At 46.7% G+C, this 13,736-nt stretch overlaps 1 protein-coding gene across 2 annotated transcripts in view; it reads left to right on the top strand.

Annotated features, from left to right (window-relative positions):
- Positions 1-13,736, top strand: part of ALMS1 (ALMS1 centrosome and basal body associated protein) — a 118,533-nt gene that overhangs the window by 81,065 nt on the left and 23,732 nt on the right. Inside the window, exons 9-10 of one of the 2 annotated variants that reach the window (XM_038745235.1) lie at positions 3,353-3,478; positions 11,988-12,158. In XM_038745235.1, the coding sequence (XP_038601163.1) occupies positions 3,353-3,478; positions 11,988-12,158 (297 nt within the window). The remainder of the gene's footprint in view (positions 1-3,352; positions 3,479-11,987; positions 12,159-13,736) is intronic. The other variant, XM_038745236.1, reaches the window with a different exon arrangement.

Below are 13,736 nucleotides of genomic sequence, written 5' to 3'. Positions count from 1 at the left end.
CCTAAATTTTCTCAGGCGAGAGCTTTCAGCATTTCCTGCCCGGGCATAATATTGGTTCGTGAAGTGTATCACGGTCTCTGACTGGAATTTTTAGACTGTGAGTCCACTGTTGGGTAGGGACTGTATATGTTGCCAACTTGGACTTCCCAAGCGCTTAGTACAGTGCTCTGCACACAGTAAGCGCTCAATAAATACGATTGATTGAATTTCCTTCTCGGTCACAAAAGAAGCCACAGCTGGAAAACCAAAGCCTGCGTCGTGCTTGGGAAGTCCAAGTTGGCAACATCTAGAGACGGTCCCTACCCAACAGCGGGCTCCCAGTCTAGAAGGGGGAGACAGACAACAAAACAAAACATATTAACAAAATAAAAGAAATAGAATAAATATGTACAGGTAAAATAAATAAATAAATAAATTGATAGAGTAATAAATTCATTCATTCAATCTGTTCATTAACCAGGGGGGAGAAGGAGAATTCTCAGGATCAAGCAAAGCAGCACGGCTTAGTGGCCTGGGAATCCGAAGGACCTGGGTTCTAATACCGGCCCGGCCACTTGTCTCCTGACCTTGTGCAAGTCACTTCACTTCCCCATGCCTCAGTTACCTCATGCGGAAAATGGGGATTAATCAGTCAATCAGTCGTATTTATTGAGCGCTTGCTGTGTGCAGAGCACTGTACTAAGCGCTTGGGAAGTACAAGTTGGATTAATCAATCAATCAATCAGTTGTATTTATTGAGCGCTTACTGTGTGCAGAGCACTGTACTAAGCGCTTGGGAAGTACAAGTTGGATTAATCAATCAATCAATCAGTTGTATTTATTGAGCGCTTACTGTGTGCAGAGCACTGTACTAAGCGCTTGGGAAGTACAAGTTGGCAACATATAGATTAAGACTGCAAGCCCTCACTGTGTCCGACCTGAATAGCGTACATCTACCTTAGCGCTTTGAACAATGCTTAGCACAAAGTAAGCGTTTAATAAATGCCATAAAACAGTGAACTCGGTTAGTCAAGCCCCCTCGAACGGCTGATGGCCATTTTGAACAGTATCTACTGCCTCTTAGTCGATCGTATTTATTGAACACTTACCGTGTGCAGAGTGCTGTACTAAACGCTTGGGGAAGTACAACAGAACAATCTACAGACACAATCCCTACCCACAACAAGATTGCAGAGTAGAGGATCACATGGCAAGGGTGTACGGGCATTTTGGTGGAGAGAAAAACATTTCAAGTCATTTTAGAAGCAGCGTGGCATAGTGGCTAGGACACGGGCTTGGAAGTCGGAAGGTCGTGGATTCTAATCCTGGCTCCACCCCTTGTCTCCTGTTGCCCTGGGCAAGTCACTTCACTTAGAGAAGCAGCGTGGTTCAATGGAAAGAGCCCGGGTTTGGAGTCAGAGGTTCCCGGCTCTGCCACTTTTCATTCATTCATTCAATCAGTCGTATTTATTGAGCACTTACTGTGTGCAGAGCACTGTACTAAGCGCTTGGGAAGTCCAAGTTGGCAACATATAGAGACGGTCCCTACCCAACAGCGGGCTCACAGTCTAGAAGGGGGAGACAGAGAACAAAACAAAACATAGTAACAAAATGAAATAATTAGAATAAATATGTGCCAATAAAATAAATATAAAATAAATAAATGAATAAACTTGTCAGCTGTGTGACTTTGGGCCCATCCGCCAAGCAAGCTCTCTTCCTCCCTTCAAGGCCCTACTGAGAGCTCACCTCCTCCAGGAGGCCTTCCCAGACTGAGCCCCTTCCTTCCTCTCCCCCTCGTCCCCCTCTCCATCCCCCTCATCTTAGCTCCTTCCCTTCCCCACAGCACCTGTATATATGTATATATGTTTGTACATATTTATTACTCTATTTATTTATTTATTTATTTTACTTGTACATATCTATTCTATTTATTTTATTTTGTTAGTATGTTCTCTGTCTCCCCCTTTTAGTCTGTGAGCCCACTGTTGGGTAGGGACTGTCTCTATATGTTGCCAACTTGTACTTCCCAAGCGCTTAGTACAGTGCTCTGCACACAGTAAGTGCTCAATAAATACGATTGATTGATTGATTGATTTGGGCGAGTCACTTCACTTCTCTGTGCCTGTTACCTCATCTGAAAAATGAGGATGAAGACTGTGAGCCCCACGTGGGACAACCTGTTCACCTTGTAACCTCCCCAGCGCTTAGACCAGTGCTTTGCACATAGTAAGCACTTAATAAATGCTATTATTATTATTATTATTATTATTATTATTATTATTATTATTATTATTATTATTATTCACTTCTCTGGGCTTCAGATATCTCATCTGCAGAACGGGGATTGAGACCGTGAGCCCCACATGGGGCAGGGACTGTGTCCAGCCCGATTAGCTCGTTTCCACCCCGGCGCTTAGTACGGTGCCCGGTACATAGTAAGTGCGTAACCAAGCCCATCATCAGGGTGAGCAGGTCTAGATTGGAAGTGGAAGTATCCAAGGGGCGTGAGCCTAGGCCGGGCCAGAACAAGATAGAGCCAGATAGTGGAAATGAAGAAGGTTGAGTTGTAGAAGAGGAGAGAGAAACCTCGGGTGGGCAGCGTTTGACTAAAATCTGAACATCCTCCAGGTAACAGTATTTGTTGAGGGCCTACGTGTGTGTGTGTGTGTATTTGTGCGTTCTATTGTGGTGACAGCACGGGCCCAGGAGTCAGAAGGTCATGTGTTCTAATTCCGCCGCCCCCACTTATCTGCTGTGTGACCCTGGAGCAAGTCACTTCACTTCTCTGGGCCTCTGTTCCCCCATCTGTCAAATGGGGGTTGAGACCGTGAGCCCCACGTGGGACAGGGCCCGTGTCCAACCCAATTTGCATGTATCCACTCCAGCACTTAGTACAGTGCCTGGCACATAGTAAGCGCTTAACAAATATTATTATGATGATGATGATGATTAGTAACAAAATCTGAACATCCCCTGAGGGGGACAGTATTTGTTGAGGGTCTACACGTGTGTATATCCGTGTGTTCAGTTGTGGTGACACTGTTTTCTCCCTGGTTTTGTGTTTTCCATTACCCCCGCCTTCCCCTCCCCACAGCACCTGTATATACGTATATATGTTTGTATGTATTTATTACTCTATTTTATTTGTACATATTTATTCTATTTATTTTATTTTGTTAATATGTTTTGTTTTGTTGTCTGTCTCCCCCTTCTAGACTGTGAGCCCGCTGTTGGGTAGGGACCGTCTCTGTATGTTGCCAACTTGGACTTCCCGAGCGCTTAGTACAGCGCTCTGCACTCAGTAAGCGCTCAAGAAATACGATTGAATGAATGAATGAATACATCATCCTCTGCTCATTCCCCTTTACAGTTCAGCCACTACTGCTGCCATATAAGCCTTCCAGAACTGCGGCCATGTACTACGTTCCCCACCCGAAGGAAATTCCCAGGTACCCCCGGACCACTTCGGAGTCCACCAGTGAGAGCACTCACTCAGGTATTTGTTAAGCGCTCACCACGGGCCCGGCGTGGTCCTAAGCGTTGGGGTAGAAACAGGCTAATCAAGTTGGACGCAGTCCCTGGCCCACATGGGGCTCGCAGTCTTCACCCCCATTTTCCAGATGAGGGAAAGGAGGCCCAGAGACATGGAGCGGCTTGCCCAAGGTCACACAGCAGACAGGCGGCGGAGCCAGGATTAGAACCCACAACCGTCGCCCTCCCAGGCCCCTGGTCTAGCCACTCTGCTTCTCGTCTTACCAAGCCCTACGTCCCACAGATGAATTTCGTTTGGGTGGCTGTTGTTCATTGGTTTGTCAGAACCTGATGAGATTTGTCCTTCATTATTTCTGGTTCCCAAGCGCTTAGTACAGTGCTCCGCACGCGGATAATTGTCCTCCCACACTTCAAAATGTTATTGAAGGCACATCTCCAAGAAGGCTTCCCTGAACCCTCCTCTCTTCTTCGCCCACTCCCTTCTGCACCGCTCTTACTTGCGCCTTCATCCTCCCTACCATCCCCATAGCACATATGTAGAGATCTGTAATTTATTTCTTTTTTATTAATATCTTTCTCCCCCGTTAGACTGTGAGCTCGGTGTGGGCTGGGAATGTGTCTGTTGTTATTTTGCACTCTCCCAAGCGCTCAGTACAGTGCTTTGGGGAGAGTACATTCCAGCAGAATTAGCAGATATATTCCCTGCCCTAATAATAATAATATATATTATATTATAATATTATATAATATAATAATATTATCCCTAATAATCAATCAATGGTTATTAATTTAGTGCTTCTTATGTGCAGAGCACTGTACTGAGTGCTTGGGAAAGTGCACTACAGCAATACACACATTTGGACCAGTCAAGTGAAGGGTACAGTCTTCTAGACTGTAAGCACGTTCTGAGCAGGGAACTTGGCTGCTAATTCTGTTGTATTGGACTCTCCCAAGCGCTTAGTACAGTGCTGTGCACATAGGAAGCGCTCAGTAAATAACCATTGCTTGATTTATTGACTGATGGCTGGGCAGGGAGCGTATCTGGTAATTCCGTTGGAACGTCCTCTCCCAAGTGCTTCGTACAGTGTTGTGCACACAGTAAGCGCTCAGTAAATACCACTGATTGACGGGTAGGGAACACGTCCGCTAATTCTTCTGTTGCAATGTCCTCTCCCAAGTGCTTCGTACAGTGTTCTGCACACAGCAAGCGCTCAGTAAATACCATTGATGGATGGGAACACGTCCGCTAATTCTGTTGTATCAGACTCTTCCCAAGCGCTTAGTAAAGTGCTCCGCACACAGTAAACACTCAATAAATACTGCCGATTGATTGATGGGCAGGGCACGTCTGCTAATTCCATTGTATTGGACTCTCTCAAGCTCTTCGTACGGTGCTCTGCACATAGTAAGCACTCAGTAAGTACCACTGACGGATTGATTGAAGTTGGGAAACTGAATGCCGGGAAGGAGGGCGACATACTTTAAGACGGCTAAAAACCGACAGTTTTCAAGGATATGATTTCGTGACGCGCTCTTAGCAAGAACAGTCTTCTAGACTGTGAGCCTGCTGTTGGGTAGGGACCGTCTCTCTATGTTGCCAACTTGGACTTCCCAAGCGCTTAGTACAGTGCTCTGCACACAGTAAGCGCCCAATAAATACGATTGAATGAATGAATGAAAGAACAGAGGGGCTGTTTTTGAGGGAAAACTTGCTAAGGCTTGAGCGATAAGGAGGAGCATCGTGGCCTAGTGGCCACATCCTGGGAGTCAGCGGGACCTGGGTTCTAATCCCGGCTCCGCCACTCGTCTGCTTTGTGACTTTGGGCAAGTCGCTTCCCATCGTCCCAGACTTGGTGGTACTGAATTCTCCCAAGAGCGTAGTACCGCGTTCCTTACATAGTACAGTGTTACGCCTGTTTACTTGCTTTGTTTTGTTTTGTTGTGTATCTCCCCGCTTCTAGACAGTGAGCCTGTTGTTGGGTAGGGATTGTCTCTATTTGTTGCTGAATTGTACTTTCCAAGTGCTTGGTACGTGCTCTGCACACAGTAAGCGCTCAGTAAATACAATGGAATGAATGAATAATAATAATAATGATGGTATTTGTTAAGCGCTTACTACGTGCCAAGCTCTGTTCTAAGCGCTGGAGTAGATACAAGGTAAGCAGGTTGTCCCACGTGGGGCTCACAGTCTACACCTCCATTTTACAGATGAGGTAACTGAGGCCCAGAGAAGTGAAGTGACTTGCCCAGAGTCACACAGCAGACAAGTGGCGGAGCTGGGATTAGAGCTCACGACCTCTCACAACACGTTCCCTGCCCACAACAAGCTTCCAGCGTAGAGGGTATTTGTTAAGCTCTTACTACGTAACAGGGACAGTACTAAGCACTGGGGAAGCAGCGTGGTTCAGTGGAAAGAGCCCAGGCTTTGGAGTCAGAGGTCATGACTCCCCAGCGCTTAGAACAGTGCTTGGCACATAGTAAGCACTTAACAAATACCAAAATTATTATTATTATATAAGATAATCAGGTTGGACACAATCGCTGTCCCACATGGGGCTCACAGTCTCAATCCCCATTGTACAGATAGGGCAGCTGAGGCACAGAGAAGGGAAGTGACTCGCACAACGTCACCCAGGAGATTAGAAACCAGGTCCTCCAACTCTCAGGCCCATGCTCTTTCCACTAGGCCATACTGCCATGAAGTATTTAAAGACCTACAATATATAGAAATGCCTGATGAATATGATAAATTTATTATATCATGAATTCTTTCTCTTACTTGGACCGTGGGACAGTTGTTTGTGTAAAAAGAAAAGACAAGTGGGAGGGGGACAATTGTTTGTGTAAAAAGAAAAGACAGGTGGGAGGTTCATTGTGGGCAGGAATGTGTGTGTTATATTGTTATTATAGTGTACTCTCCCAAGCGATTATTAAAGTGCTGTGCACACAGTAAGCCCGTCTTAAATATAGTTGACTGACTGAAGATGAGCCAGTTTTCATGGAGACTGTGAGCTCCTTTCATTGTCATCAGTGGTATTTATTGAGCGCTTACTGTGTGCAGAGCACTGTACTGAGTGCTTGGGGGAGTACAACAGAGTTGGTGGACATGTTCCTTGCCTATAAATGAGCTCCTTGAGGATAGGGATTGTGTGTCTTGAATTTTATCCTCTCAAGCACTTATTAATAATAATAATAATAATAACATTTGTTAAGTGCTTACTAAGCTCTGGGTGGATACAAGCAATCGGTTGGACCCAGTCCTTTGTCCCACAGGGGGCTCACATTCTCAGTCTCCATTTTGCAGATGAGATAACTGAGGCCCAGAGAAGTGAAGTGACTTGCCCAAGGGCACCCAGCAAACAAGTGGCGGAGCGGGATTAGAACCCAGGACCTCTGACTCCCAGGCCTTCACATAGTAAGCACTTAACAAAGACCCTGAAGAGGGAGAGAGAAAGAAAGAGAGAGAGAGAGAAAGAGAAGGAAACGAGAGGAGGAAGAGGAAGGAAAGTATATATATGCCTGTATATATGTATATACCTGTATATATGTTTGTACATATTTATTAGTCTATTTATTTTACTTGTACATATCTATTCTGTTTTATTTTGTTAATGTGTCTGGTTTTGTTCTCTGTCTCCCCCTTCTAGACTGTGAGCCCACCGTTGGGTAGGGACTGTCTCTATATGTTGCCAACTTGGACTTCCCAAGCGCTTAGTACAGTGCTCTGCACACAGTAAGCACTCACTAAATACGATTGATTGATTGATAGAAGAGCAGCGTGGCATAGTGGATGGAGTTCGGGCCTGCGGGTCACAAGATCATGGAATCCAGTCTCTGCTCTGCCACTTGTCAGCTGTGTGACTTTGGGCAACTCACTTCACTTCTCTGGGCCTCAGTTTCCTCACCTGTAAAATGTGGATCGAGACTGTGAGCCCCCTGTGGGACAGGGACTGTGTCCAATTCAATTTGCTTGTACCCACTCCAGCACTTAGTACAATGCCTAGCGCATGGTAAGCTCTTAACAAATACCACAATTTTTATTATTGAGAGAGGGAGGGAGGGCTGGGAGAGAGAGAGAGAACCTCGAACGAACATTGCTACTCCAGCAAGGTTTTTTCCGTGGAATTTGGGTCATTTTGCTTTACCTTGGTTGAAGCTGTGCCTTTCATGCATTCGATCGTATTTATTGAGCACTTACTGTGTGCAGAGCTCCTTAACACAGCTATGCACCTGGATGCCAGTTGATAATAATAATAATAATAGCATTTATTAAGCACTTACTATGTGCAAAGCACTGTTCTAAGCGCTGGGGAGGTTACAAGGTTACGAGGTGATCAGGTTGTCCCCGGAGGGTCTCACAATCTTAATCCCCATTTTACAGATGAGGTAACTGAGGCCCAGAGAAGTTAAGTGACTTGCCCCAAATCACACAGCTGACAATAGGCAGAGCTGGGATTTGAACCCATGACCTCTGACTCCAAAGCCACTCAGTGGAAAAGAGCCCGGGCTTTGGAGTCAGAGGTCATGGGTTCAAATCCCGGCTCTGTCAATTGTCAGCTGTGTGATTTGGGGCAAGTTGATGTTTTTGGATTTGGAAATGAATCCACCTCTCAATCCCACAGGGATATTGCTCGCCTGATCCGCCTCAGTTGACCTGACTGCAGGAGCCATTTTGTTAGTTTTTTTTTTCCATAGCTTTGTGCCTCCCTTCTATTGCCGGCAAGAGATTTGGGCCTGATCACGGAGAGCTGCTTGTCGAGGCAGTGATGGCTGGGTTTTATTCACTTGCCAGCTAGAAGCTGCTTTACATTTAGTAGGCATCGCAGGTGGGACCTAATCAGCTTGTCAGAAAATGCCATAAACCAAGCGGCAGCAGGTTCTGGGTTGGGCTCATGTGCTAATTAGGCCACCATCGGTGTTCTCCGGCTGTTGGCACTGCTCTTAGTGAGGCTCTGCTTCTTCACCAGCTCCCAAAGCTTGGCATCCCCGGGGGTCAGCATTGGCAGGAAAATGGTGGAGGAGGGACTCTTAAGGTTGTATTCTCAGTTTCTCTTTCTCTCTTCTGCCCCTGCTTTTCACCTCTCTCTTGCTTTCTGTCTCTGTCTCACTCTCTCTTTCTCATGTTCTCTCTTCCCCCCCTCATCTCTCTCATTCTTTCTCCCTCCTTCACACTCTCTCTTGCTCCATGTCACACACTCTTTCTGTCTCTTTCTCTCTTGCTCTCTCTCCCCCATCTCTCTCACTCCTCCTCCCTCTTTCACACTGTCTCTTGCTCCCTGACACACTCTCTCTCTGTCTCTCACTCTTGCTCTCTCTCTACCCTTTCATCTCTCACTTTCTCCCTTTTTCCCACTCCCTCTTATAATAATAATAATGATGGTATCTGTTAGCGCTTACTATGCGCAGAGCCCTTTTCTAAGCGCTGGGGGGATACAAGGTGATCAGATTGTCCCACGGGGGGGTCACAGTCTTAATCCCCATTTTACAGATGAGGTAACTGAGGCTCAGAGAAGTGAAGTGACTTGCCCAGGGTCACATGGCAGACATGTGGTGGAGTCGGGATTGGAACCCATGACTTCTGACTCCAAAGCCACTGAGCCAAAGCCCCTGATTCATTCATTCATTCATTCAATCGTATTTATTGAATGCTTACTCTGATTTCAAAGCCACTTCTTTCCACTGAGCCACGCTGCTTCTCTCTTGCTCCGACACTCTCTCTTTCTGTCTCTCACTCTCTCTTGCTCTCCCTCTCTCTCCCTCTTTTGCTCTCTCTTCTCTCTGTGTCTCTTCCTCTCTTCAATTCTCTCTCTTGCTTTTTGTCTCCCGTTTGCTCTTTTTTGCTCTGTCTACCTCTTTCACAGTCTGTCTTGCTGTCTCGCGCTCTGTCTCTCCCTCTCCCTCTCCATCTTTCTGTCTTTCTCTCTTTTTCACTTGCCCTCTCTCTTTGTCTCTCTCCCTCTCTTTCACTCTCTCTCCCTCTTTCAATCTTCTCCCTTGCTCTTCTCTTGCTCTCTCCTTTTCTCTCTCACTCATTCTCTCTCACGCTCTCAAAACCTTGCCCACACCAAGATGCCCCTTTATCTTCCTGAGACTCCCCATTTTGGCTTTTGGCAGAAGGGTGCTAGGCAGAAGCGCAGGCCTAGAAATGAATCTGGGAAAAACGTTCATTGCTTCCTAATTCCCCCCATGCTTTTTCCCCTGATCTGTGCTCCCATTTAATCAATCAATCAATCGTACTTACTGTGTGCAGAGCACTGTACTAAGTGCTTGGGAAGTACAAGTTGGCAACATATAGAGACAGTCCCTACCCAACAGTGGGCTCACAGTCTAGAAGGGGGAGACAGAGAACAAACCCAAGCATACTAACAAAATAAAATAAATAGAATAGATATGTACAAGTAAAATAAATAGAGTAATAAATTTGTACAAACATGTATACAGGTACTGTGGGGAAGGGAAGGAGGTAAGATGGGGGATGACGAGGGGGAAAGGAAGGAAGGGGCTCTGTGGGAAGGCCTCCTGGAGGAGGTGAGCTCTCAGTAGGGCCTTGAAGGGAGGAAGAGAGCTAGCTTGGCAGATGGGCAGAGGGAGGGCGTTCCAGGCCTGGGGGATGACGTGGGCCGGGTATCGATGGCGGGACAGGCAAGAACGAGGCACGGTGAGGAGATTAGTGGCAAAGGAGCGGAGGGTGTGGGGTGGGCTGGAGAAGGAGAGAAGGGAGGTGAGGTAGGAGGGGGCGAGGGGATGGACAGCCTTGAAGCCGAGGGTGAGGAGTTTTTGCCCGATGCGTAGGTTGATTGGTAGCCACTGGAGATTTTTGAGGAGGGGAGTAACATGCCCAGAGCGTTTCTGCACAAAGACTATCCGGGCAGTGGCGTGAAGTATGGATTGAAGTGGGGAGAGACAGGAGGATGGGAGATCAGAGAGGAGGCTGATGCAGTAATCAGTCGGGATAGGATGAGTGATTGAACGAGCAGGGTAGCGGTTTGGATGGAGAGGAAAGGGCGACTCTTGGCAATGTTGCGGAGGTGAAACCGGCAGGTTTTGGTGACGGCTCGAATGTGAGGGGTGAATGAGAGAGTGGAGTCAAGGATGACACCAAGGTTGCGGGCTTGTGAGATGGGAGTGCTGTCAACAGAGATGGGAAAGTCAGGGAGAGGGCAGGGTTTGGGAGGGAAGACAAGGAGTTCAGTTTTGGACATGTTGAGTTTTAGGTGGCGGGCAGACATCCAGATGGAGATGTCCTGTAGGCAGGAGGAGATGCGAGCGTGGAGATTGGGGGAGAGAGCAGGGACAGAGATGTAGATCCGGGTGTCATCAGCATAGAGATGATAGTTGAAGCCATGATAGTTTAAGGTTTGCTCCAAGTGTTACTTAAGGGTTCTAAATTCCTTTTTGCTGATGCTTTTTTTTTCCAAGCTCTTTCCATCAATAACTTAATCAGTCATTGATTGAGAAGCAGCATGTAGCCCAGTGGAAAGAGCCTGGGCCTGGAACTCAGAGGACCTGTGTTGTAATTCTGGCTCGGCCACTTTCCCCGTGTGTGACCTTGGGCTAGTCACTTCACTTCTCTGGGCCTCCACCCCCTCTTCTGGAAAATGGGGATTAAGACTGTAAACTCGCTGTGGAGCAGGGAATGTGTCTGTTTATTGTATTGTATTCTCCCAACTGCTTAGTACAGTGATTTGCACACAGTAAGTGATCAATAAATACGATTGAATGAATGGGACAAGGGATTGGGTCCAAACTGATTAGCTTGGATCCACCTCAGCACATTGTAAGTGCTTAATAAATACCTTTTAGAAAAACCAAGTTGTATTTATTCGTTCATTCAATTGTATTGAGCGCTTACTGTGTGCACAGCACTGTACTAAGCACTTGGGAGAGGACAGTATAACATGATACACAGAGCTGGATGGACTATTGGTTTGACCCTTCCTTCCCCCCGCCCGCTCAGCCATTGGTTTGATCCAATGTGGTAATTCTGCTGCACAACATTAATAATAATTATTGTTATGGTATGTTAAGTGCTTACTATATTCCAGGGACTGTACTAAGCGCAGGGGTGGGTACAAGCAAATCAAGTTGGACACAGTCCCTGTCCCATGGGGGGCTCACAGTCTCAATCCCCATTTTACAGATGAGGGAACTGAGGCCCAGAGAAGTGAAGTGACTTGTCCAACACCACACAGACAAGTGGTGGAGCTGGGATTGGAACCCATGACCTTCTGACTCCCGGGCTAGATCGCTGTCCACTAGGCCTTGAACTAGACTGATTTATCACAATACTACTTAGAAATCAAGAATTTGGGGGCTCAAGTGTCTTTGAGAGTATCAACGTGGGACAAATAAGATAACTTCACCTCTCTTCTAATTTTGGACCTGTTTCTTTCCGTTTATTCACTGGGGCTATCTCAGATTGAACACTTGCTGTGTGCAGAGCACTGTAGTAAACGCTTTGGGGAGTCTAATACAAGACTGGAACTCCAGTGCATTGCTTTCTTTCTCTATAGGGTCCAACGATGCCGTTGCTCCGGAATTCCCAGCTAAGGCGCTCGGCCTGAGAGACGAGGGTGTCTCCGGCATAGGAGCCGTGAAACATGAAGAGGGAATTTACAGTAAGAGAGCCAGACCAAAGGTTGCCTGGACTGAAGGGAAAATGACATTTCAGGAGGCCACGGCAGGTAACCAGACTGCTTTGGGGGAACTTGGGCACTCTTAATGGGTTCTAAACCTGGCTCCACCGCTTGTCTGCTGGGTGACCTTGGGAAAGTCACTTTACTTCTCTGTATTTTAGTTACCTCAACTGTAAAATGGGGAGTGAGTCTGTGAGCCCCATGTGGGATTAACCCAATTTGCTTTTCTCCACCTCAGCGCTTAGTACAGTTTCTTGCACACAGTAAGTACTTAACAAATACCATAATAATTGTTATTAATCATTCATTCAATCGTATTTATTGAGTGCTTACTGTGTGCAGGCACTTTACTAGGCACTTGGGAGAGGACAGTATAACAATAAACTGACACATTCTCTGTCCATTCATTCATTCATTCAACTGTATTTATTGAGCGCTTACTGTGTGCAGAGCACTGTACTAAGCGCTTGGAAAGTACAATTCGGCAACAGAGACAGTTCCTCCCCAACAACGGGCTCACAGTCTAGAAGTGGGGAGACAGACAATGAAATGAAACAAAACAAGTAGACAGGCATTAATAGCATCAATATAAATAAATAGAATTATAGATATATACATGTAATTATGAAAATGAATAGAATAATAAATATATACATATATACACACAACAAGCTTACAGCGTAGAGGGGGAGGAAGTAGGTATTAATAGAAATAAATAAATTATAGCTGTGGACATAAGTGGTGTGGGGCTGGGGGGGTGATGAAGGAAAGGAGCAAGTCAAGGCGATGCAGAGGGGAGTTGGAGAAGAGGAAAGGGCGCGCTTAGTCAGGGAAGGCCTCCTGGAAGAGATGTGCCTTCAGTAAGGCTTTGAATGGGGGGGTGGTTCGCCATCCTCCCATATAACAGATGCCGGTATTGGTAACACGGGCCCTTTCCTGGCTGGCGGGGGCGGGATTGGGATGGTGTCCAGCGATCATGCAGATGTAAAAAAGAGGATGGAGGGAAAGCAGAGAGGGCTCTTTCTGAGAGTACAGGCCTCCGTAACAAGCCCTCATTTAATTAGAAAGAAGGGTTGGTGGAGGCGGCCCACTGAATCTCTAGTTATGGTTAACAGTGACGGGGGTGTCACCACCCCTAATCAGCCAATAAATCCATCAAAAAATATTGACTGAGTTCTTAGCGTGTACTAAGTGCTTGGGAGATTGGCGTAAGCACTTTGAGGATAGGTTCTTCCAAATGCTTGGTACGATGCTCTGCACGCAGTGGCTTGACACCAGTCCACATGTTTTGTTTTGTTGTTTGTCTCCCCCTTCTAGACTGTGAGCCTGTTGTTGGGTAGGGACCGTCTCTGTATGTTGCCAACCTGGACTTCCCAAGCGCTTAGTACAGTGCTCTGCACACAGTAAGCACTCAATAAACACGATTGAACGAAGGAATGGGGGGAGAGTCATTGTCTGTCAGAATTGAGGAGGGAGGGCATTCCAGGCCAGAAGCAGGACGTGGGCCAGGGGTCGTCGGCGAGACAAGGGAGACAGAAGCACAGTGAGAAGGTTAGCCCCAGAGGAGCGAAGTGTGCAGGCTGGGGAGCAGAGTAGCAAGGTGAGGTAGGAGGGGGCAAGGTGACA

Source organism: Tachyglossus aculeatus, chromosome 4 (genome assembly GCF_015852505.1).
Source record: "Tachyglossus aculeatus isolate mTacAcu1 chromosome 4, mTacAcu1.pri, whole genome shotgun sequence".
Classification (NCBI taxonomy): Eukaryota; Metazoa; Chordata; class Mammalia; order Monotremata; family Tachyglossidae; genus Tachyglossus; species Tachyglossus aculeatus.
Note: the sequence above shows the minus strand (reverse complement) of the source record. Positions and strands in the feature narration are given on the sequence as shown.